This window comes from Sinocyclocheilus grahami, unplaced genomic scaffold (genome assembly GCF_001515645.1).
Source record: "Sinocyclocheilus grahami isolate Dianchi unplaced genomic scaffold, SAMN03320097.WGS_v1.1 scaffold857.1, whole genome shotgun sequence".
NCBI lineage: Eukaryota > Metazoa > Chordata > Actinopteri > Cypriniformes > Cyprinidae > Sinocyclocheilus > Sinocyclocheilus grahami.
Window position 1 is genome coordinate 416249 of NW_015506036.1, and position 26407 is coordinate 442655.

At 39.6% G+C, this 26407-nt stretch overlaps 3 protein-coding genes across 3 annotated transcripts; 2 read left to right on the forward strand and 1 right to left on the reverse strand.

The window, feature by feature from the left end:
• Positions 1-1328: 1328 nt before the first annotated feature.
• Positions 1329-15522, reverse strand: dhx30 (DEAH (Asp-Glu-Ala-His) box helicase 30). The gene is made up of 20 exons (XM_016247886.1): positions 15244-15522; positions 15043-15170; positions 14523-14633; positions 13258-13421; positions 12203-12311; positions 11938-12087; positions 10903-11055; positions 9452-9910; positions 8484-8855; positions 8322-8397; positions 7457-7561; positions 7173-7348; positions 6460-6666; positions 6226-6307; positions 5130-5323; positions 4911-5061; positions 3531-3688; positions 3168-3271; positions 2744-2883; positions 1329-1886 (listed from the first exon to the last, which is right to left on the reverse strand). The coding sequence occupies exons 1-20, from the start codon at positions 15416-15418 to the stop codon at positions 1615-1617; spliced, it is 3486 nt and encodes a 1161-aa protein (XP_016103372.1). The 5' UTR covers positions 15419-15522; the 3' UTR covers positions 1329-1614.
• A 3458-nt stretch (positions 15523-18980) lies between these two features.
• Positions 18981-22373, forward strand: LOC107563102 (oocyte zinc finger protein XlCOF6.1). The gene is made up of 4 exons (XM_016247888.1): positions 18981-19005; positions 20076-20409; positions 21049-22028; positions 22285-22373. The coding sequence occupies exons 2-3, from the start codon at positions 20082-20084 to the stop codon at positions 22002-22004; spliced, it is 1284 nt and encodes a 427-aa protein (XP_016103374.1). The 5' UTR covers positions 18981-19005; positions 20076-20081; the 3' UTR covers positions 22005-22028; positions 22285-22373.
• Positions 22374-24894: 2521 nt separating this feature from the next.
• On the forward strand, positions 24895-26206 carry LOC107563108 (gastrula zinc finger protein XlCGF49.1-like). The gene is made up of 2 exons (XM_016247892.1): positions 24895-24969; positions 25103-26206. Exon 2 carries the CDS (start codon positions 25130-25132, stop codon positions 25871-25873), a length of 744 nt encoding a protein of 247 aa, XP_016103378.1. The 5' UTR covers positions 24895-24969; positions 25103-25129; the 3' UTR covers positions 25874-26206.
• Positions 26207-26407: the final 201 nt, after the last annotated feature.

Sequence of the window (26407 nt, forward strand, 5' to 3'; positions counted from 1 at the left end):
TGAAACAGAGATGGAGTTTGTGTTGTTCCACAACGATATTGAGTTTGTCACAGAAAACCTAGTTTGTGGCTGTAAAATACCACAAGATGTTCATACACAACCAGTCAAACGTTTTTGAACAGTAAGATTTTTAGTTTATTAACAAATTCTCTTCTGCTCAACAAGCCTGCATTTATTTGATCCCAAATACAGTAAAAACAGTAATATTGTGAAATATTTTACTTAAAATTACTGTTTTCTGTGTTAAACTGTAATGTATTTCTGTGATGTGCAGCTGTATTTTCAGCATCATTCCTCCAGTCTTCAGTGTCACATGATCTTCAGAAATCAGTATAATATGCTGATCTGCTGCTCGAGAAACATTTATTATTATTATGTATTCTTAAGAATTTTTTCAGGTCTCTTTAATGAACAAAGTTCAGAAGAACAGCATTGATCTGAAATAGAAATCTTTTGTAACATTATAAATGTCACTTTTGATCAATTTAAAGCATCCTTGCTAAATAAAAGTATTAATTTCCATAATTATTTCCTAAAAAAAATCTGATCTTTGGATCTTTCTATTCATCATAAAATCCTGAAAAAAAGTACTTAACTTTTCAATATTAATAATATTATTAATAATCAGAAATGTTTCTCGAGCAGCAGAGCAGCATATTATACTGATTTCTGAAGATCATGTGACGCTGAAGACTGGAGGAATGATGCTGAAAATACAGCTGCGCATCACAGAAATACATTACAGCTTAACAGAGATTCACACAGAAAACAGCTAGTTTAAATTCAGTAGCCTGTATGACAGAAATGTTTCTGTTAACAGCTTCTCATGTTAATATCTCTGTGTTGGTAAGTCAGGATGCATTCACACGGACCGCAATGAATCAGAAGCAAATCAGTTACACTGAATCTGATATGCACACAGTGTGAAACAGAACTTAATAATACATCTGTCTCATGTCAGAAGCTCTCATTTGCTTCGGATGCAGTCGACTCTTTGTGTGCGAGCCAAATGCTCCATACAGTGAACAGAGACCGTGTTTCTGTGCAGAAAACCTAGTTTTGGAGGTCAAAACTCAACCTTTTATGCTGATTGTTGCATTGAAAATTTTCAATTGGTTGTGCCAAAGTTAAAAGACGTTCAGTTCACAATTTTAACTGAGTCACCTGAAAAATGTAAATGCAACAAGTAAAGTTTGAGGCTTTAGAAAAATAAAAAAAGAAGGTAGAAGAAAAACAATATGAGGCAAGGCACTGTATTGTCGCATTAAATGAGCACTGGAATTATGCAGGATGTGATTTGAACATCTTTTATTGGACAATAAATTAAGCAAAGTGTTACATTACTTTATTTGTCCCACCCTCACAGGCACACAAAATAGTTTAGTATTATAGCAGTTTTCATACATCCTCAGACACAACGCTGATATTAAGTTAGATGCATTCTTATGTTACACATCCTAGTATTTATGTCTCCCGAACTTGATGAAAATACCTTTGTGCATAAACGTTCTGGGGTTTCACGTAGTCTGCTAATGAGAAATGCCACCAATCTCTTCACTTAATAAATAAAGCAGCTTCATGCATGATTGTGTTTCATGTGCAGAAGTGTGGAGGTTACAGACTGTCGGATCGAATGTTTTCTGTGCTGATCTCTTCCTGAACGCTGCCAGACGCTGGATCCGTGTTATTCAGCAGCTCCACTAATAAAGCGACGAGCTCGCTGTCCTTACAGCCGCCGGAGGTGGATCTGCGGTGGCGCAGACTGCGGTGGATCATGGCCTGCAGGGAAGTGCGCAGATCCCACAGTAACTCCCAGACGTGAGGAGAAAACTCCCATCGGATGAGTGAGTGACCCGGTAACAGCACCTCCACAACATCTCCAACAACTGAGCAAACACAACCGAAAACATCCTCACCGCTGCATCTACAAAACACTTTAGAGCTAACATGCATTGACCAATCAGCTGTGTTATAGTCTCAGTCCGGTCTCAAATATCCTTTTGGTTTTTATCATATTTAGGCCATGTTGATCTTTTGTTCTGAAGTCCAACTAGTCTATTTTAGTCAATTAAAACTTAGTCACGCTGCATAATGGTTAAACTGATAATCACAATTATTCTGCTCAAAATTATAATCGTGATTAGTTTTGTGGTCCAGGGTCACAGATAGTCTTAAGTGTCAATTTTTCAAAATTACACTGCTTCTGTGCTGCAGGGACACGTATATTTTATATTACCAGAAATATAAACACTCTCTCTACATTATGAAAACTGGTAAAACTCATCTAAAATGAAAACGGTGACATTCCAAATATTAATTCCAAATAGTTTTTCTATTGAAATGGAAAAAAGGACACTGTATTGTAAACTCGATCAGTCGAGATCAACTCCAGCTTACATGTTTGTGGTTGCCAGGTTGGGGAGATAAACACATATGTGCCTTTTTAAAGAGAGAAGCTCTGAGTGGGGGGGATTTACACGCCTGATATCTGGCAACCGCACGCATAAACTTCTGGAGGTCCATATTTTTCCTCTTTTAGAGAAATTTTAGATATAGAAAGTCTTTTTTGAAACTACATTTTAGTCTCATCTTATACTGAATGTTGGATATGGTCAGAGTTAGTGGTTAATGATTTCAGTGTCGTCTTGTCTTTGTCAGAACAGGTCGTCAGCAAATATTTCTCACCCTAGTTTTCCTTCACAAACTGAGCTCTAGTGTGCGCTATGATCAGGCCTGGCATTACCTCTCTCGCTGAGGTCACAGTCTGTGAGGAGCAGCAGCGCCAGCGGATGAACCACCGAAGAGTCTCTGATGAAGACCTGACCGTTTGATTTGACCGCAGAGAAGAAGGTGAGCCAGCGACTCGACAGATCCGGGTTTCCCCTGAACGACACCAGTTAATGTTTATTTTCACATAACAAAAAAATTATGAAGAGCTAAGCCAATCATAACAAAGCATTAAAACGCTACGATATCAAAACACACATAATACTGATTCCATATAAGGTCAAGTCTTCAAAATGCATTTTCCTGTACAAACTCGGGTTTTGAATTCAAATATTTAAATTGTAAAAATGTATAGAGTGAGGCCTTGAAACAATAAAACAAACATTTCAATCGATGCATTATCCAGTAACAGTTGTGTGCGACTCCATTGATGTTTTTACCGGTTGGCAGAGGAGCGATGCAGAAGCACAGGGCCGCTTTCCGTACGATACGACAGATTCTCCGGCCGATATCTTCCACCTTTGGTCACTGTGCCTCTTTTCACCTGTAAATAGATGTGCATCTTTACAGAAATCGTGTTTGGTGCAGATACAGTTGCTGTTTTTGTGCTGTGGCCAATAAACGCTGACATTACAAATCTATACGCTTATACAATTCAGGCTTGTGCACATGAAATCATGCACCAAAACATAACTGACTGTAGTGCATTTTTAATTAATGCCATGCTTTTCAAATCTGCTTGGAACTTTAAATAAGAAATGATATTATCTGCTTACAAAATAAATGCATATGTCAATAACCACCTGTATGAGGTGAGGATAGAGTCCGGCGATCAGCACGGCTTTAACCAGCTGCTCCTGCTGACTGTGCCGATTCAGACCAGACGACAGACGCAGACATTCAGCAGAAGCATCCAGAAGTCCAGCTTCACACAGATTCTCTCCGAACTGCTGCATCAGGCCTGTTTGAGAGACCCCGAGCAAGCACGCACGTGAAGAGCATGATTTATATCATCACACTTGTTCATTCACCAGAGGCCTTCTATCCAAAGTGACTGAGGAATACAACAGAACGACTCATCCGAAGGAAGCCACATCAGTACAGACCAGTCTCAAGCATGAAAACAACGCATCAGCGCTTCATATTTTGTGCAGATGCAGCAGAAAGCAAATTCACAGAAGAGCAGCAAAGCTTCAGATGACTCTAATGTGAGGCTCAGATGCAGAACCAGAGCATTTACATACACAGATGCACTATAATGAACTGTGTTTGGACCCAAAGAATTATTATAGATTTTTCAACTGTATCTGATCAGCAACATCTCATTGATGAGGGAATGTGAACCAGTTTCAAAGTTTTAAATGTTACCTTGTTATTGCTGCATTTAACCGTTTTTATTCATTTAAAAATTCTTTGAAATTTCAAATTATGCACGAACCATACAAACAAAAACTGATTTTTTTTTTTCAATACTGATGAGGAATTTTATTTGAATACATCACTGTATGAAATTTATAAGAGCGTATAATCTGAGAATTATCAGTATTGACCCCAGTGTAAAGAATGGAATTTAATTAAACTCCCCTGAGTTTAGCATTTTATAACTCACGATTGCTCAAAACATCAAAACAACGTAAATATTAATATATAAATTCAATCTACTTGCATAAACTTTCAGATGAAAAAAGTGTTCAGTCTTTCATTCTGCAGTGGTTCATTAGTAGTCGACATATTCCGGTAAAATTCAGTCCAAAAGTGTGACACACATGGGAAAGTTTTTGACACTAATATAACTCCATAGATAATTTTACAAAGTATTTTTGACACCCAATACATACCAGTGTCAAAATTACCCAAACTTTTTTTTTTTTTAATGGTTCAATCTCTTAATAAATATTTGTAAAAACAAGAAAAAAACTGTAAAAAATAAATATGTATTTTAGGCATCTTAAAGCATTTGCAAAGTCATTTCCAAAACTATGCATTTTTAGAAATGATGCATCTGTTCCAGGTCAAAACAGACCTGAATGCATTAGGAGCATAATCACAAAGATTTACATAGACTCAGCATGGACAAAAGAACATGAGATGGCTGGCGTAATTCTATTATTAAGATTTGAATTCAGTTGAATTAGATGGCTATATAGTGTTAGTCTCGTGCTTTAACTGTGTGCAGGTCTCACCATGTATGAAGCGCAGACTGGCTCCAGACAGAGTGTATTTGTCCAGAAACTCCTGCTTGCTCTCTCTGCCCTGCAGCTCTTTCCAGCTCTGAACGACTCGACTGAAGACCAGATGATCGCTGCAGCTGGAGCCGCTGAGAGCCGCCTTGGCCTGCAGAGACCACAGCAGGGTTAAAACCAGCACAAACACCGTGAACCCTCTCCGAACGGCTCTCTGACCTTGGAGACGAGCGCCCGGTTCTGCATGCTGTTATAGAACGGGTCTCGCGTCAAGCAGGCCGCCACAGACAAAACGGGAAGAGCGCAGGAGAACAGAGCCGAGAGAACCAACGCCTTCCCCAGACGCGGGTCACACGACATGCAGGCCACGCGCTCTCCCAGCGGAGTCAGATTCTCAGCAGCGTCCAGCACACCTGAGCCGCAGAGAAGAGAACACACACACACACACACACACACACGTGCTGCTGAACACATCTGCTCAGATCTACAGTGCTCATGGGAGGGTGCCTTTCAATTAGGGTTATTACTGTTAACTAAAAAAAAATGAGAAATGAGTCCTTGGCAGCTATTGGAAATAAAATAAGTACTAAAATAAACTAACCTAAAACTTAAAAAAAATATATATAATGAATGAATAAATGACAAAAACACACAACAAAAATGCTAAAACTTTAAAATTAAAATGAATACAGAAAAATAAAATCCAAGTAAAATATTAACAAAAACTACAATAGACTAAAATAACATTGGATTTGACGGTGTCTCTGGTAACTGAGTTTTGTCGATCGAATGCATTTATAAAAACTAATTTTTCAAGTTACAAAAGGTTTGACCGGTTTGTACAGAACGGCATGAGATGCTGTGATGCAGCACAGATATTTCAGTCTTGCACAACTGAAGGCAGAACACATTTATGAAGCGGATAGACAGTGTGTCTAAACGTCTATTATAATAAATTAAGCTGTCCTTCACGCAAGCGCAATGGAGAAATACAGTTCAAAACAGTAAGAAGTATAATATATTAACAATAAAGCAGTAGTTTCTATTTTTATATATTTCAAAACTACTGCTGAAACTTGGCATTATTAAGGAAACACCGTTACATCATCCTTTATTTGGTACAGCGCCTGTTTCAGTTGCTGAAGTATTGCGTACGCTTGCATTTCAAGTCACTGTACGCATTTAAACCAAATTGTGTTGGTTCTGTTCTGATCAGTCTTTAGTTGAGGCACAGGACAGAATTCAATCTGAATATATGCATTAAAAAATAAACCAATAAATAGCTACTACTTTCTAAAAAATGAAAAACACTTACCAATATCCATCAGGTTCTTCACAGCGACTCGGACTGCTTGACTATCCGGGGAATCCAGCACTTGTGCCAGGAAGTCCACAGCCTGCACGAGGAAGAACAACAACGTGTTCAAATAATAACATGAATCAAATCATAAACTGATCTTAACGCAGAGAACTGACCAAAGTGAGCCTAGTTTCTGAATTTAACGCAAGCCGATCGAAGCAGTTAAACACAGGAGACTCTTGCGCTCACTTTGCTGTGGGGACAGTGGATCTTGGCCTGTATGATGACGCTCTCCAGAGGAGTGCGCAGGATCTCTGGGACGGGAAACACAGCCATGCGGTCCAGCTGTTTGCGAGGGAAGAGGTGGTAGGAATGTCCCGGCTGACAGCGGCCCGCTCTTCCTCTTCGCTGAGTGACGTTAGCTTGTGAAATCCAGACCGTGTTCAGACCAGACACCTGCAAACACACATTCTCATAGTTCTGCATCCCAGGGCCATTCAGACTAAAACAATTAGTCTTAGTATTTTTTTTAAATTATAACTAGGGCTGCACAATTAATCGAATTTCTAATCGCAATTACAATTACAGATGCCACAAACGCAGAGAACTGACCAAACTGAGCCTCGTTTCTGAATTTAAAGCAAGCAGATCCTTTCCCTCCTTTTTTAATTTTTTTAAAAATATAATTTTTTTTATATATACACTGGTTAAATAAATAATGTATGTTGAGGGTCTTAAAGCATTTGCTAAGTTTCATTCCATTTTTTTGTTTTTGTATTACAGATGTTTAAGTGACATGTGACTGCACTGTTAGGATTGCTCAAATGTCACTTTACTTGTATAGCGACAATAAAGAATCTTAAAAGCTATGCATTTCTTTTTTTTTTTTTTTGAATTTGTAATGTTCTCTTCTGGGTCGAAACAGACCGAATGCGCTCTGAGTGTTGAGGCGGGTGAAGGACCTTGGTTCTGGTGTCGTAGTTCTGCTCTTTCTGACAGCCGGCGTCCAGCACGTGCACGATGTCGTCTATAGTGATGGAGGTCTCTGCGATGTTTGTGGTCAGGACGATCTTCCTCTGTCCGTCTGGAGGACGCTGGAACACCGTCTGCTGCTCCGTTACTGCCATACTGGAGTGCACTGCAGCGGAGACACAGAAAACACTGCTGTCAAACAATCAGAGTAGATTCAAATACAGTATGAAGTGTTTCATGAAGCGTCCCAGGGACCTGCTGCCGCTGTACTTACACGGTAAAATCAACTGTGAGCCGGATCTGAAAGCTGCTTTTTCTTCCAGTTTCTGTTGCACAGCTTTAATATCTTGCCATCCCGGGAGAAAACACAACAGAGCGCCTGCAGCGGAGCAAACAAACACTGTTAGTCAGTCAGTATACGAGAGGAAGAAGAGGCCTGGCATGAATCAGGAGAGAAATCTGCACAGAACAAAACAGATCTAAATATGTGGCTGGATTTTGATGTGATCCAGCACTTTAAAGCTCTAAAAATGATCCACTTTAAATGTTGTTTTCAATGGGATGACCACAATATACTTTGGTAAACAAACACTTGTGCAAAATGTAAAAATACATTAAATCACCACTATAACCAGCAGATGGCAGCAGAGGACCACTTATTGACTTTTTGCTTTATATTTTGAAATCATAAAATCACTATTATAAAACATCAAATCAACAAGAAATCAAATTGTCAAAGTTTTGGCCTTTTTTTGTTTATGAAAGTCAAAGTGCATTGAAAAAACACAATAATCAGATGTCAGTCAGTTCAGTATAACACTACAGAAGAATATTGGTGCGTTTAATAAGAGTGAAATATACTAATTTTCCATATAAAATTAGATTTCGCACATTACCGTTACTAAAACACGTAAATTTTGTATGCGTCCCAACTCCTGTCAAATGTGCATTACCAAGAAATAAGCATGTAATATCAGTGCCTGCACTTATTAATGCAAAACAATAGTAATAATATTATGATTAAATTATCTTTATTTTTAACACCTGACTGCAGAGGATCCATTAGTGAGCAACTGATGCAATGCTACATTTAACACTGAATTTACAGATGAATCACATCAGCCTAAAAGCATCATTACCTGGCTCTCTATTGCTGTGAATGTGCTCTATCACATCAGCCACTAGATCCAGATCAGGAGCAACATCCTTTTCTTCCTAGAGACGGAGAACAGAAGGAAAGCTGATTGTGATTCCGCACATAATCAAACATCCTCACAGCGTGAAGCTTCACCTGAACTCACCTCTCGGTCTCTCCTCGGTGGTGTCGGTCGACCCATCTCCGTCAGCACCTCCTCCAGGAACCGGGCCTGCACCGGATGCATGAATCCCGGCACATGCACCACCGGGCATCTGCCGAAATACTGCGAGAGCCGCTGCGTGTCTCCGGTGGCGCTCATGAGCAGCACTCGCAGGTCAGGATTGTTCTTGATGCTGGAGAGCAGCAGCGCCAGCAGCAGGTCCGTGTTGACGTCTCTCTCGTGCACCTCGTCCACGATCACATGGCTGATGCCCTGCAGACCGGGGTTGGACTGCAGTTTGCGCAGCAGGACTCCGACTGTGAGGAAGAGCAGAGCGCCACCGCTGCGCTCCGGGGGACGGGACTCCAGACGCACCTGAGACACACACACACCGCACGCTCAGGGACAGGCGACTGATCTCGAATATAAACACTAGGGAGGTTTGGCTCATGATTAAAATGCAGTGGTTGTAAATGGAAAGAGCGCAGACAAATAGGCCTGTCACGATAACAACTTTTGTATTTGTGTTAAGTGATAGTTTTTTTTATGGTTTATTTTTAGTTGTGGTGTGAACGAGCCTTTAAACTTAACAAAAGAATGATTTTCAAATGTTCAGACCTTGTGAACTATAGAGAAAAAACTGATTCAAACATGTTCAAAGTGTTTTGTTTGCTTATGTTCTTAAAATCGCAGAGAAATGCAGATCTGTTCTGCCATATTATGTTCATGCACCCGCATGAAACAGATTACTGAAAAAGAATAAGTGTCCAGGGACTCGGTTTTATCCATCAGTAGTTGATTGGATATTGAGATGTGGGCGTCGGCCTTAAAAATGGAGGCGGATCTGAAAGAGGGCGGGATTTATGCGGACTACAGCATTGGAGAAGTCATGCAAAAATGAAATAATGAAACATTCATGCGCATCATATAACAAAACCAATTACAGACTGAAAGCTCTAGTATGTTCTTGCCTGGTATCCCACGCAGTGACGGAGAGCGGGTCCCATCTCCTGCGCTACACGGTGCGCCACAGACACGGCGCTGATCCGGCGAGGCTGCGTGACCAGGATGTTGCACTCGGCCCCCTCTCCTCTCCTGACCTGCCCCTCCAACAAGAAGCGTGGGATCCGTGTGGTCTTCCCGCAGCCCGTCTCTCCTGCGATCACAACCACCTGTGAGGACCTCACCGCCTCCAGCACGCTCTCTTTATAGGAGTCCACGGGAAGCTCCGCCCCTCTGCCAGGCCCCGCCCTCATCCACAGGCCGAGCAGGTGGTCGCTGAGAGACTCCGCCTCCTCGTGGCGTAAAGCACGGTACCGCTTGCCGGTGATAGCATCTGTAATCAAGTCATCATCATCATCATCATCATGATGAACGGGCCGCTGCTCCTCTTCATCCCACAGTTTCTGAACCTCAGCCTCCACTGGATTCTAAACAAACACATATCAAACAGTCATGAACCGTTTCAACAATTAAATCAATATTACAGTGTAGTTAGTTCTACAGCACTGCTGGATTTTTTTGCTTGTTTATTAGCTAGGTGTCCTTTTCATTCTAAGCATTTCCGTTAGGGGTGTGCGATATTTATCGTCTATGATAATATCATAATTGTCGTTTTAACGATGTGCGAGCTGACATTATCAAGTATATGCAAAAAAAACCTGAATGCAGTTAAAATGCCCATTTAATTCACGTTATGAAACACAAGCAAGAGTGCGTTTTCTTGAATATTAATGCTTGAGCTCGACTGCAAATGCGACATTGATTTTCATAAAACAGTTTAACAAACAATTTGTTAACATTAATTAAGTTGCATGCATTTTAGACACAATATCATCATTTTTTTCTGTTTCGTCAATGAAAATAGTTCCTAATAAAGCCGGATCAGAACATTTGTGCTGTTTTGTTGCTGAACAAATCAGTTTTTGAATTAATCATTCGAGTCAGCGATTCAAATATGCATTCATACAGACAGTCGCTTGCTTCGCTTCTAAATGAATCAGTCATTTTGAACAAATCGTTTGAATGAATGACTCAATGAGTCACTCATTAAGACACACACTTGCTGCCACCTACTGGCAGTTTTAATGTCATTTATTTATCCATGACATGCCTAAACCAGCACAAAAACACACTCAGCAAAATATTATCATTATCAAAATCCCCCCAAAGTATTGAGATAATTATTTGTCAATATTGCACACCACTAGTTTCCGTTTAACTAGACATTTTTACATTATACTCATTATTTTCAGTTCAGTGTAATGCTTGTAATTACGTAGTAAGTGTTCATGCACAAGCCAAATATCCAAATAAAAACCATGTCTCCATCTGTATTCTAACACACATAATTATGAAATATCCTTTATGTACTTCTGATTGGCCGAAGCATGGGTCCGGAGTGAGATGGTGTGTGTTTCACCTGTGTGAGGTACTCCTGAACCCTGCGCTCTAGATCTGTGGGTATTTGGATGCGGCAGGGCCGTCTGTGTCTCTCTCCAGCTTCACGCACCTCCTGCTGATGGTATCTGGCGTGAGTCAGAGGATTGTTCTGCTCATCCAGAAGCTTCAGCTCCTGTGGACCGAACAAAAGCAGTCAGTGCTGGTGCTAGACGACAAGCACAGTACTTCCTACTGAAACAGAGAGTAAGGCTTATCAACAGCGGGAGTTACTTCACAACTAGAGAATTAGATTTTTATTGCATGAAGTTTTCTCATTTAGGGTTATGAATGTGCATGCAAAGTTTAGACACATGGCCAAAATATTGGTTACCTCGTTTGTGTCGGGATCAAACCGACCCCCATTGGGTTCCATGCGATTTGCCAAAAGTCAACAATATATAAAAAAGTTACAAAAACAGAAAACCTTTCTTGTAGGCTGTGGAACTCTAAAATTTGAAATACACAATAACTTATGAAATTGAGACTCGTCTTATGAAGCATTCAAAGAGAATCTGCCGTTTCTTCAACTATCGGAGTTTCACAGACTGTGAACTGATGTAGTTTGTTGTTGTTCTGGTTTTACATGATTCTTTAGTGTTTTTCATAGAGACGTTTTTTGTCAAACTGCACGGAAACCAATTTGACCGACACAAAAGGAGTACCGAGATTTTAAACACAACAGGAGGATATTTCTCACCAGAAATAGGTGGTTTTAGAGCACAGGGATATTCTAGAGCAGCGCTTCTCAAATTGTGGTTTGCAGAGTGAACATTTTTTATATTTACACCCCAGCAATAAGTTCGTTCAAATTCAGTTAACAAGTTTGTTGGTGCACGTAACTTGTATTAATATATTTCTGACATGATGCACAACCAGTGTGGCACGGATTACACTTGTGTTGCAGCAACGACATGCAAAAATAAGCATAGCACGACCTGTGTTATCTGATTCGAGAACAAATGACTCTCATGCGCCAGTTCCCTAAAGAACTGTATGTGCATGTTTTCAACCCAACCTTAAACCGGAGACAAGCCAGTGCTGCTGCGTTTGACTCCGCCTCCAGTCTGCGACGGCCATCAGCGGTAAAGGTCATCTCCTCGGGCCAGCGTACGGTCAACTCACACGTCTTTACCTTACCACCGGTAGTTCTGTACTGAAGCAGCTCCTACACGGGAGAACAGAGAAACAGAAACACATAGGGATGAAAGCAACAGGAGAAAAAAGGAAATCGATGTCTATCTGTCAGATGTGTGTGCTGATCAGTAATGTTTATAACTTACTCGGACTCTATTGGATGATGTGGCCACCTGAATGATGCTGCCAAGAAGTGCCTTTGGCTTTGGAAATACGGAGAGCGCCTCAATCACTGCTGGATCCTCTTCTATGGGCCTATAACACATCAAACATCAGATTCAGATGCAGATCAAGCCAAATGCACAAACACAGATATCAAACAGCATGTCATATTTATACGAAAGGATGATATTGAATCATACTATATGTATTCCTGTCTGCTCTTGACTCCTACCACACAAGCATCTCGTTTACCACTTTGTCTACGCACGACATCAATTTCCAGAATCTCCATAAAAATATTTACTTTTTAAAAAGAATAGTTTACCCAGAAATGAACATTTTGTCATCATTTACTCACTCTCATGTCATTGCAAACCTGAATGGGTTTCTTTCTTCTGTTGAACATAAAAGAACATATTTTGAAGAATGCTGGTAACCAAACAGTTGATGGTCCCCATTGTCTCCCATAGTATTTCTTTCCCTACTACGGAAATCGATGGGGACCAACAACTGTTTGGTTTTTCAAAATATCTTCTTTTGTGTTCAACATAAGAGAGAAACTTATACTGTTACTGAAACAATTACTGATATGACTCAAGTCATACAAATTTACAAATGGGGTGCCTCAGGGCTCGCTCCTTGGCCCCATCTACTTTTTAATATACATAAAAATCACTAGGACTTATTAATCAGGCACACTGCTTTTGATTACAACATAACTAACAACAAGCTGACATTACTGATAACATCTTTAATATATCCAACAGCCAAGCGCACATCCTTGCAAACGTATTTTGTCTGTGATCTATTCTAATGTACATTACACTACATATTTGTCATCAGATAAAATTTCATTTAATTTTTGGCACAATGTGTTTACTGTTTTTCAACCTATGTGCCCAGTTTGTACTTCCAAAGTACAAGAGTATTTGATTATATGGTGATTACTGTCTTATTGTGCATTTTATTCCCCTACACACTTGTATATGACTGGACCGACAAACTTAAAATAATAAACTCAGCTGCAGTATTAGACTACCCTTGGGCTCTTTCCTTCTGGGCTTTCTTCTGGAATGGCAGATATTTAAGACGATCATGGACCGCCACATCATCTTCATCTTCCCAGACAGACGTCTGCCTCCCTTTCCGTCTCGTCGTTCCTGTTACAGAGGGTTGCGTTCCTTGACTGAGGACTCCCAGCTCCTAAAAACACAATGCAGAATTTACAAGACTGATAAACATTCAAATAGTGGTCTAATAATCTATAATTTTTTGTAAACCGCACAGAAATCAAACCTTATTTGTGAAATTTCACATTTTAACGGTTAAGTGAATCAAGACATGGTTTTAAAAGACTTGGAATAAAGTACACAAGAAGTTTTATGAAACTTTTCTGGTGCTTTTGCGTCTCCATTTATGGTTATTATTACATGTTAAAAACTGAAAAACACGGCCTTGAGAATTTCTTCTTTAGTGTTCCAAGAATGAAGGGAGGTCACATCGGGACATATTTTGGAACAACATTGGAGTAAGTACATTTTCAACTTGAAGTAAAATACTGAACTACAGTTCAGTCACCATATAGTTCACCGAGAGACGAATGATATTGAATGCAATGGGAACAGATTTGGAGAAATGTAGCATTGCATCACTTGCTCACCAATACTGCAGTGAATGGGTGCCGTCAGAATGAGAGTCCAAACAGCTGATAAAAACATCACAATAATCCACAGCACTCCAGTCCATCAGTGAACATCTGGAGAAGACAAAAGCTGAAACAAATCCAGCATTAAGATGCTTTTAACTAAAATACATTGAGTCCATAATAACTCTTCCTCCAGTGAGTCAGTGTTCTGGTGTGAATCAGGAGAGAAATCTGCACAGATCAAGCAGCATTTAAACAGCTCTAAACACATATGTGGCTGGATTTTGATGTGAGAGACAACAGCAGATGCACTTTTTCACTGGAGGAAGAGTTATTGTAGATTATGGACACGTATTTTAGTTAAAAACGTCTTAATGCTGGATGTGTTTCAGCTTTTGTCTTCTCCAGATGTTCACTGATGGACTGGAGTGCTGTGGATTATTGTGATGTTTTTATCAGCTGTTTGGACTCTCATTCTGACGGCACCCATTCACTGCAGAGCATCCATTGCTGAGACACTGATGCAGTGCTACATTTCTCCAAACCTGATGAAGAAACAAACTCATCCTGATCTCAGATGGCGTCAGGGTCAGCATGTATTAAGCAAAAGTTAATGTTGGGTTGAACTGTTCCTTTAAGCGCATCACACATGGTCTTACTCGGAGTTTACGGAGAGCCGCGGCTGCCGCGTGACGCTCCGCCTCCACCTTCCGCGACCCGAAGCCCTCGGTCTCGATCCTCTCGGGCCAGTGAAGCGTGACTGTCGCTCTCTAACAACACAACCAACACGGTATAAAAAGGTCAAGTGCACGAGAAATTAAACGGCATATCATAACCACACAGCAGCATTCACCGGCATCTAACCTTGACCTCTCCATCGGTGCAGCTGTACTGGACGTACTGGGACAGATCGGACAGACCCAGGGATCTGGACAGTGTGGCGAACAGGAGGTTCTTCGGCTGGGGAAACTCGAGGAGGAGATCAGCACAACCTGTACGCACACGTGAGATGATAAAGACCCTTTAGTCTGCTGCGGGATGTGTTTGTGTTCGCACGAGTCTTACCTTTCTGATCCGTTTCCGGCGGAGCGCGCCGATGTTTATGCGTGACACCAACTTTAGTCCTATAAGCACACAGCAGCATTCGATCAAGCTCTAGAATACAGCGGCGCATCTAACCTTGACCTCTCCATCGGTGCAGCTGTACTGGACGTACTGGGACAGATCGGACAGACCCAGGGATCTGGACAGTGTGGCGAACAGGAGGTTCTTCGGCTGGGGAAACTCGAGGAGGAGATCAGCACGACCTGTACGCACACGTGAGATGATAAAGACCCTTTAGTCTGCTGCGGGATGTGTTTGTGTTCGCACGAGTCTTACCTTTCTGATCCGTTTCCGGCGGAGCGCGCCGATGTTTATGCGTGACACCAACTTTAGTCCTATAATGACACACAGACGTCCAGTTTGACCAGATGTCTTTATTAACTTCAAGAGTTTTTCTCCTTAAAGTGACCAGTGCGCGAACCCGCATGAGTGCCGCACAGGACGCCGCCATGTTTGGTGTCTTCTTCGGCGCTTTTGACGGGAAACCTGCTGGCGGTAGCGCCGCCTACTGGACTGGAATTGTGTTCAGATGTGGAATTGTGTCTTTCATAACAAACAAGATACACAAAGAAATGTAATTCTGCTTCAGTGCACATGTAATCTACTAATAATTTGTATTATTGTAACAGATACATTTTTGCACTGTGCAGCTTATTAGTACAAGTAGCCCGAAAACACATAAAATTAAACACTATCCTATTTTTTTTTTATGCTAAAAGGCTTAAACGTATTACATGGCGGTCTGAGTATCACACTCCTCTACAAAAACAGTCAAATGACAAAACAGATTTTTCTTTTAAAGTAATTTATTTAAAACAAATCCAAGATTACAAAGGAAATATAGACAGAAAGTGATAAACTGATAAATGTTTTTCCTTCTGAACAAGAGCAGCTACTGCAACCGCTACAGTCTTAATAAAACACAAACAAGTTTATACGTTTAAGTGAGGATTAAAACATCTTCAGTCAAGTTTCCCTTCACAGCAATGAAGGATTTTGTAAAAACAGTTTGCATCAGACCATCATTTTCATCATGGACATGCTGCGCGATGCTGACAAAACACTCAAATACATCAGATATTCTATTAAAACAGTTCTTAATCAGAGTTTCTAAGGTAAACACTAGCAGGTGCTTCAGCGTCATCTTCTCTTGAGGCTCTGTGTTTCATCCTCACAGATCTCTATAGCGCTAGCAATTTTCATCCGCTGTCAAAACAAACACCAAATGGTAAGACAAACGAAAAAAGAATTTCAGAATTAATACTAGAATATGCATGAAATTAATAATGTGACCAAATATTTCTGTTTCAAATAAATGCTGCTCTTTTGAACTTTCTGTTCATCTGTGAATCCTGAAAAATAAAATGCATCACTAAATACATCAGATATTCTATTAAAACAGTTCTTAATCAGAGTTTCTAAGGTAAACACTAGCAGGTGCTTCAGCGTCATCTTCTCTTGAGGCTCTGTGTTTCATCCTCAGATCTCTATAGCGCTAGCAATTTTCATCCGCTGTCAAAACAAACACCAAATGTTAAGACAAACGAAAAAAGAATTTCAGAATTAATACTAGAATATGCATGAAATTAATAATGTGACTAAATATTTCTGTTTCAAATAAATGCTGCTCTTTTGAACTTTCTGTTCATCTGTGAATCCTGAAAAAATAAATTGCACCACGGTTTCCACAAAAATAAGTGTTTTCAATATTATTAATAATCAGAAATGTTTCTCGAGCAGCAGATCAGCATATTATACTGATTTCTGAAGATCATGTGACACTGAAGACTGGAGTAATGATGCTGAAAATACAGCTGCTCATCACAGAAATACATTACAGTTTAACAGATATTCACATAGAAAACAGCTGTTTTACATTCTAATAATATTTAATTTTGTTCTGTATTTTAACCAAATAAATGCAGCTTTGCTGAAGAAATCTCAATAAAAGAAATGACCCTTATGACTGGTTTTGTGCTCCAGGGTCACATTATTTTCTTTCTTACCATAGACTTTAACATCAAACCTCTTGCGGGAGGTCTTTCTGTCATGGACGACTGTTAACTTATAAAGTCCAGAGTGTTCAGATTTGGTGTTTTTGATGGTCAGCGATCCGGTCTGATGGTTCAGTTGCAGTTTGTCTCTAAACAGCATCTTTCCACTCACAAAGACAGAGAACATGTAGGACCATTTCATGAGCTCTGCTATCTGGTTGTCTGGACTGTCAGGCCCAAACACCCACACGATGTGATCGTCTCTCCGAACCGTGCCAATGTCTGTGTGCAGAGTGAGCGAATCTCCCAGCATAACCCTCACGGTCTCCGTGTTATCCGTGTCTGCGCCGAACACACCTGAGAAACACAAACAGCTTCATCCGTCAGATGCTCAGCTGTGAAGCCTGGGCTCAAACGGAGCCTGAAGCAACTTTGACTTCGGTACAAAAAATATATGATAATTATATATTTTTTAATCTTTCTGACTTTTGCTAAATGTATTCATAATAACATGCACGTCTTGTGTTACTAATTTTTGTAAATGGCCGTGCACATTTTGGTGAAAAAAAAATGTAAACATTAAATGCAGAATAATTTATCTGCTGTGTTTGACCTTTTCCTGACGAATCTCTCTATTGCCTCTCATCACTAAATATCATTTATGCATTGGCATCAATTTATATTTTACTATTACTGCGCTGCATATGAAGGCAGATCCTTTATCTATTATTTCATACAATTATGTGTTTACAAGCACTGTACATACATTTTTACAAGCATCTATCAAAAATTATTTTTGTTGGGTCTCCATATTATATGAAGACTTTCCATAGACATAATTTTTATACTGTGCAAACTGTATTTTCATTGCCCTAATCATCACACAAAACATTTAGCATTTTTACATTTCCAAAAAACAAGCTGTTTTCCTCATGAGGATCAACTAAATGTCTCCACAACGTCAGGTTTTACTGTCATTCTGTCTAAAGAAAAGATGCGCTGCGAGTGAGTTGTTAGGCCAGTATCTGCATGATGTGATGTAGAGGAACAAACCTTAGAAACTGAGGACAATGGGGGGTTTCTATGTAAATGAAGCAATTCATTAAATAAATAAATAAAAGTTATGCTTTGTGCTAAAAATGTATTTAAAATATCAGGTGCGTAAATCGTAAGTAAATACGAACAAAAATAAATGATAGTCAATTTGAGTAATTTATTGCTATATATACATTTTTGGCGGAAATTGAACCCCACACATTAAAAACATGATTGAAAAGCACACACAACAGCAGGGTTAAGCAATCACTGCATACACTGCTAACTTAATCCGAGCTGAGAACATTTGATTTTTAAACAAGATCTGGCTCAAACTTTCTAAGAAGCTATAACTTACACAGCCACGTGCAACACTTGATTAAATGTTTGATGTCATTACTAAAAAAAGACATGTTTGTTGTTGAATGCATGGAAAGAGATCATGTCTAAATCCAAGAAACCGTATTACTTGTAACTGAACACTTCCAGCAGACGAGCAGAGCTAGATCAGAAGCCATTTAAACAGAAGAGAACTCACCGAGCAGTAAGCAGAGGAGCAGCACAGCTTCAGGAACCATGCTGGCTTCGAGAGCTGCGCTCAGGTGTGTTCAGGTGTGTTCAGGTGTAAGTGTGTAGCGTCGGTGATCCGAATTAATATCAGCGTCGCATCGACTCGTGTTTACACCTGAAGCGTGTTTGAGTCAGAGCTGCTGCATCAAGAACAATATATATTGTGATATATGTTATATATATGTTAAAGAAATACTTATTTTTCATTTTATTTTATTCTCAAATACAATAGTATTGCAATTAAATCACACGTTTAAATAAACTCATAAAGAAATCTGATATTTTTATTATTGTGTTTACGTCTGAGGGACGAAACTAAAGATTTGAATAGAAGAGGACATGATGAAGATTTAAACAACGCTTGCTCTTGAACGAGAGAGACTTTTTATTTGAGCTTGACGTCATGACGTCACGGGGACGCTGCGTGCTGCGTGGGAAGGTTTGTGGTTTGTGGCGCTTCAGTGTTTTAACGCATTGAAACGTTACAGGTGTTTTGCAGTTTTGTCAGATGTGCTGCTCATAACGCGGAATATTGCTGAAGCGGGGTTGCTTTAATACTGTGTAGTGGCTGTGGTTAATGTGTTATTGTGATGTTTGAGGCCTGTTGTTGACATCAAGAGTGAAGCGAATGTGTGTTTAATCTACACAGCAGCGTTTATTATTCAGATCAGTCTTTACACTATCCTCGTGGCACTATATATATATATATAGTTTTAAGGCGAGTGTATGTTTGGATGTGACTCGTGGATAGCTGATATCAGCAGGTTGCTGCAGAAGTGCAAACATTTCAAAACATGAAAGTCAAAAAGTTATAGAAGTTTAAATCTACTTTTAAGAAAATACACTTTTTACATTTTATTTAAAATAAATATTTTCACAACAGGGTTTACTCTGAAATTGCTGTAAAATTAAAGCCTTGTGTCTAAATAAGTTATGTTCCAAATTTGAAGTTGATACTAAAAAAAAATCGAGGTTCCTGTGAGATTTTGTTTGATTGTTTTTATGCACTTTTCTGTCACAAAAGTTTAAATTTCTCTGTGAATGTTACATAATAACCACCAAGTCTTGAGACCTTTCGGATGATATGTATTTTCTCAAGATTTTGATTATAGAACATATTTTGTAATGTGACACTCGACACGCCCACTTAGGGGGAGGAGACTGCAAAAAAAAGTTTAAAGTACCGTTTCCATGGTAACGCAATATCCAATTTCTAAGTTATGATGATTACTAAAATATGTGATGGGGTGGGTGGGTGGGGGGAACAATGAAAAAGATGTAAAGGGTTAAAATGCTCAATACAGATGTTAGAAGCATTAAATGTTTTGCATTGTGATGATTTGTCAGTCCAGTTACGTGTCTGTCCTTTTAATTATAATGCATTTGCGATAAAACGACAAAAGCCAATGTTTAACACGGTTGAATAAAACTCGTTGCAATTTTGTTTGTAGTATTACTAGAAGATGCACTGATTGTTTTGTTTTTTTTCATTATTGAATTTTTAGTCAGATCTGGATGGAGGTCTCCAGTGAAGCTCCTCCCACAGCAGCTCCTCCCGCTCCTCCCACAGCTGCTCCTCCCACAGCAGCTCCTCCCACAGCTGCTCCTCCCGCTCCTCCCACAGCTGCTCCTGCCCCTCCCGCTCCTCCCACAGCTGCTCCTCCCGCTCCTCCCACAGCTGCTCCTCCCACAGCTGCTCCTCCCGCTCCTCCCACAGCTGCGAGCGAATCAGGCGTTTACAGGCGAACTGCTGAAAGGATGGAGATCGTCCGAGTGCTGATTGGGGACGTGAGTGATCCAGAACCATTCAAGATATTAAAGGAAGACCCCGAGGAACAAAAAGGTTGGTTCACGATTATGTCACTCATTTATATAAATCATATATGTACTATGATGCTGTCTGTTGATGTTGCACCGTATTAAAATAACATGCCTTCATACGTAAAAGCTGTGTCCCAATCTGATGTGCTATACACTATGTAGTCAACCATCTAGTGTAGGAGGGTTAAAAGGTTCATTTGTAACCTTTGCGTAAGGAGAGTGCACGTGAGTGAAGGCTGCACTGAATTCAAATGTTACAGATAAGTTACAATATTGATGTTGTAGCACTAGTAGCACTAATGTAACAGTTTTATGATATATGTTACAATAAAGTAACAATTTTGAAATACATTGATGGTTGTATTTTTTTTTCCGTCTTTTATCTCAGTATTCATATCAGTGTTGTATAAGGGGTTTTATGCATAATACTAACCCTAGAGTGTGAGGAAACAGTTTAAAATAGCTGGGCTGAGATATATAAGAATTCTGATGACTGCAGAAATATGTTAATTAAGTATACACATTAATTGTGACCCAATGTTTCCCCAAAAAATTATTATTGATGCTAGTAAAATTTGGGATTAAACAGGTTAAGTGCACTTTCTATTGTTGGAGTTTTTAGTGTGAGCACACTGCATGCACTAAAAGTTTTCTGTGTTAGTTTCAGAGGTGAAAGAGGAAAGTCACGAGCTGAATGAAGAGGAGGAGGAAGCTCATGCAATCTTAAGTAGCTCAGACACTGAAAATAAAAGCACGCTGAAAACAGCGCTCATCTGTTCTCACTGCGGAAAGAGTTTTAGACAGAGAGGACATCTCGACGATCACATAAGGACTCACACCGGAGAGAAGCCTTACGCGTGCCTTCACTGCGGGAAGAGCTTCACGCATAAAGGAAACCTTAAGGATCACATGAGGATTCACTCGGGAGAGAGACGGTTCGCATGTCAGCACTGCGGGAAGAGGTTCACGCATAAAGCCAACCTCACGGATCACATCCGGATCCACACGGGAGAGAAGCCGTTCTCCTGCGATCAGTGCGGGAAGAGCTTCACACACGCCACGAGTCTGAAGACTCACCTGCTGTCGCACTCCGGAGAGCGGCCCTTTAGCTGCGATCAGTGCGGACACAAATTCATTCTAGCGGCGCACCTGAAGAGACACCTGAGGATCCACACCAACGAGAGGCCCTATGTGTGCTCCTTCTGCGGGAAGAGCTTCTTGTGGCTCTGCTATTTTAAAGACCACCAGAAGAAGCACACGGGCGTGAAAGCTCACGTGTGCTCCGAGTGCGGCAGCGCCTTCACGAGAGCCAGCGAGCTGAGGATGCACCAGAGGACCCACACCGGAGAAAAACCCTACACCTGCTCGTGCTGCGGAAAGAGCTTCGCAGAGTCCGGAAACCTGAAGAAACACGAGCGTGTGCACACCGGAGAGAAGCCCTACCAGTGTCCCTCGTGCGGAGGCAGTTTCAGCCAGTTCAGCCATTTGCTGAGACATTTAAAGCAGCAGAGCTGTCCGAAGCTGACGCAGTTCTTCTTCAAGCCTCCGGATGAACAGAGCTCGTCCTCAGGTGCAACACTGCCGATTGAATCAAAGGTGGAATTTCTGCCAGAATAACAGTGCGGACGGTGATATTTATTGAGAGAGGTGTATCTGCTGACAAAGTCAGTCTGGTATCACCTCGAAGAATTGTATTAAAAATAAAACATCAGGCAGTTACTGTATCTATTATTATAATTGTGACCCTGCAGCACAAAAGCAGTGTTGAGTCGCTGGGGGATATTTGTAGCAATAGCCAACAATACACTGTATGGGTCACAATTATACATTTTTCTTTTATGCCAAAAATCATTAGGATATTAAGTAAAGATCATGTTCCATGAAGATATTTTGTAAGTGATATTGTGAGAAGACTTAAGGTACACTACCGGTCAAAAGTTTGGAATCAGAATGATTTTTTTACAGGAGTTTCTTCTGCTCATCAAGGCTGCATTTATTCAATCAAAAATACACATCATTCCTCCAGTCTTCAGTGTCACATGATCTTCAGAAATCAGTTTAATATGCTGATTTATCATCAGTGTTGAAACTGTTGAGCAGCTTAATATTGTTTTGTAACCTGTGATACTTTTTTCAGGATTCTTTGATTAATAAAAAGTTAAAAAGAAGAGCGTTTATTTAAAATATAAATATTTTCTAACAATGTACACTACCGTTCAAAAGTTTGGGGTCGGTACATTTTTATTCTTTCTTTGTTTTTGAAAGAAATTCAAACTTTTATTCAGCGAGGATGTGTTAAATTGTTAAGAAGTGATAGCAAAGATTTATATCGTTAGAAAAGATTTATATTTTGAATAAATGCTGTTCTTTTTAACTTTTTAGTCATCAAAGAATCCTGAAAAAGTATCGCAGTTTCCAAAAATAATATTGTGCAGCACAACATTGATCATTCTAATCATAAAGCAGCATATTATACTGATTTCTGAAGATCATGTGACACTTTATGCTGGAGTAATGATGAAGGAAATTCAGCGCTGCATCACAGAAATAAATTATATTTTAAAGGATATTCAAATAGAAACCATTGTTTTATATTGTAATAACATTTTGCAAGATTACTGTTTTTTTTCTGTATTTTTGATCAAATAAACACAGCCTTGATGAGCAGAAGAGACTTACTGATCCCAAGCTTTTGAACAGTAGTGTATATCCTGCTGACAAAGTCAGTTTAGGATCACTTCGATGGATGTTATTAAAAATAAAACGTCTGTCAATTACTGTATCTGTTATTATATCGTGTTTTATCTAAGCGTAACCCAGCTGACATGGCAGACATCATCTGAGAGCATGTTTTAAATGATGAATAGCTCAGAGCAGTGGGTCGCAGTGGAGTGCCATGTGTCCGAGGTCTTTCTCTCGTGTTGAAGCAGCAGTAGTGCAAAAGATATATTGATGTGGGATGCTTCACTTTGAACTTTGCCTTTCTGTCGGTCATAATGAAGAACTGAATGAGATCAGTGAGATTTTAGATCATGACACTATCATGAGTGAAAGCGTCAGTGCATCGCTCTGAACAAAAGACGTAATAAATGTTCAATGCTTGTTCATCTTTAGAGACTCTTGTGGATGAAGTTACTTTTGTGCACAGCAGGTCTATGCTAGCTTTCTAAATACAGGATTTGTCTTGCATCAGTATTCACATTTCTACACACTTCACATTTTTTATTTATTATTATTATAAAGATATCCCTTCACCTCATTAAACCATATACTGCCACAAAATACACCGCAAAACAAAATGAGTTTTTATTAAATGTCTGTGTTTTGTACAACATGTAGTTTACAAACTGTACTTCCATCAGTTGAACAGTTTGTACTAATTATACTAATTCATTTAACACATGAGATATTAAAAGATCATAAATTATCATTCTAATAAATAATAAAAAGGACTGGTCACTACAGGATGCTCATAACATAATGATTTAATAAATCTTAAACCAGTTCCAGGCGGATTGTGTAGATATTAATGTTAATACAGTCAGAACCTTTAATGTCAGTGAAGGACTTCAATAACATATTTGTGATGCATATGACGGAGCTTAATGTTACACAACAATCAATGGCACACATTTCAATCTAACAAATGATACAGTGTGTCATTTTGATCATATTTAACTTGGAAGTGTATAGGCACGACTTGTAGTCTTCCACTTTAAAGATCATTTTAAGGATGTTAAAAGTTTTTCAGTGAAGTTTAGATGCAAATAAACAACCTTGCCAAACACTCTGGACTAACAGGATAGCCTACATACAGAAATAAAGCATTACACATGCAGAACAGCAACACATAAAAATAGCAAACCATAATTAATACGAGTGATCAGCTGTATTAATATAATTAATAACTGATGTAATTAATACTTGCAGGATATTAGCAGTGCACTAACAATAAGAATCTAGAAACAATAGTTTCTTTTAAATAATCCAATCAAAGTGTTGAGGGCTGAGTAACAATGCTGTGAATTGATTAAAATTGATTAAAATGATAGTTTACCCAAAAATCTAAAGTCTCATCATTTACTCACCTTCATGTTTTTTTTTTAAAAAACCTTGTATGACTTTCTTTCCTCCGTGGAACATAAAAGAAGTTATTTTGAAGAATGTTTGGGAACCTGATAAACTCCTTAAAGCAGATTTAAATCTTTCCCAGCCCTCGGTGTGATCATTTGTGTCTTGCCTTTATATTAATTTAGCTTTTTGCGTAGCAACACTTTAAAGGGATAGTTCACCCAGAAATGTCCTGGCTCCTCTACGCTTTATAATGGCAGTGAATGGGTGATATTCAATAGTCCAATAAAGCGTAAACCTAGGATGGCTTGAGGGTGAGTAAAGTATCGGGTGATCTTCATTTTTGGGTGAACTATCCCTTTAAGTCCCTTTAAGCTCCATCCTCCAGTTCAGTAGGTGGCGGTAATTCATCTTAATTTCTTTGCTCACCGCCAAAAACAACACAAACCATAGAAGAAGGACAATAACAACTGGAACTCTTCAGTCCTGTGATCTTGTTCTGTTGTGTTTGGTAAGTGCTCATAGTTTAGATGTTGTGAATAATTGTAATGTCTAGCAGGTGTCTCTCTGTAACTAAAGTGGACTCGGATATATCTCTCTCATATTAATACTGTGGCCTATATTACCCATACATTACTTTTCAGATCTGGTCCTCCATACCGCATAACACGATGGAGTTTATTGAAGAGGAGAACAATGATAATACATGCCGTCAGTGTGGAAAGAGCTTCACAAGTAAACGAAACCTAGACGAACACTTGAGCGTTCACACCGGAGAGAAAGCGTTCACATGCCCTCAGTGTGGAAAGAGTTTCTCACGTAAAGGAGTCTTTCTGATTCACATACGCATTCACACCGGAGAGAAGCCGTTTGCGTGTCAGCAGTGCGGAAAGACTTTCACGAGTCGAGGAACCCTTAACTCTCACCTAAGGGTTCACAGTAATGAGAAACCATTCAAGTGCCCCGAGTGTGAAAAGAGCTTCAGACGGAAAGACCACTTCAGTTGTCACATGAGGGTTCACACTGGAGAAAATCCATTCTCTTGTCCTCATTGTGGAAAGTATTTTTTAACTAAAGGCAACCTTGATAGTCACATACGCATGCACACCGGAGAGAAGCCGTTTGCGTGTGATCAGTGCGGGAAGAGCTACAAATGGTCAAATAGTCTCCGAATTCATAAGCGCTTTCACTCCGGAGAAAAGCCCTTTAAGTGTGATCAGTGCGATAAGAGGTTTGTTCTGGAATCAGACCTGAAGGCCCACATGAAAACGCACACTAAAGAGAAGCCTTACTTGTGTTGTGTTTGTGGGAAGAGTTTTGCATGGCTGATTCGTTTTAAAGGCCATCTGAAAATACACTCTGGTGTGAACGAGCGTTGCACTGATGCACAGAAAGGAGCACTGCCCAAAATTTAAGTCCATGTGAGAAATAAGAGCTCCACGGTTAATGAGCTCCACGGTTAATGAGCTCCACGGTTAATGTCATTTGGGATTCAGAATGTGAACAATGTTAAACACACCTACATGAGCCTGCTGTCTTTCACATAACGATCTGTGTTAAAGTTACAAATCTTCATTGATTTATGATTGCTCGTACACTTGCATTGCTGTAATTGTTTCAGTGCTGCTCGAGGTTGATCGAGTCAGTGAAATCATTAACTGAAAAGGAACAGAATGAGATCCAGCTTCTGTTAAATCATCCACTTATAGAGATGTACTTTTATTAAAGCAAATATTGCATCATGAGCGCTGAGCCCGAGTCATTCTTCAGAAAAAAATCTGTCCTTAAAGAGTTCTGATTAAAATATCTTGAAAAAATGTCTTACTCAGACCAGCTTGTCTTAAATGTTTATTCACTTGTAATCATTAATCAAGGATTGTTCTCATTTGCGTGTATTTTACATCAAGTACAGCTCAGGTTTCCATAGACCCTGAAACACACAATATTGA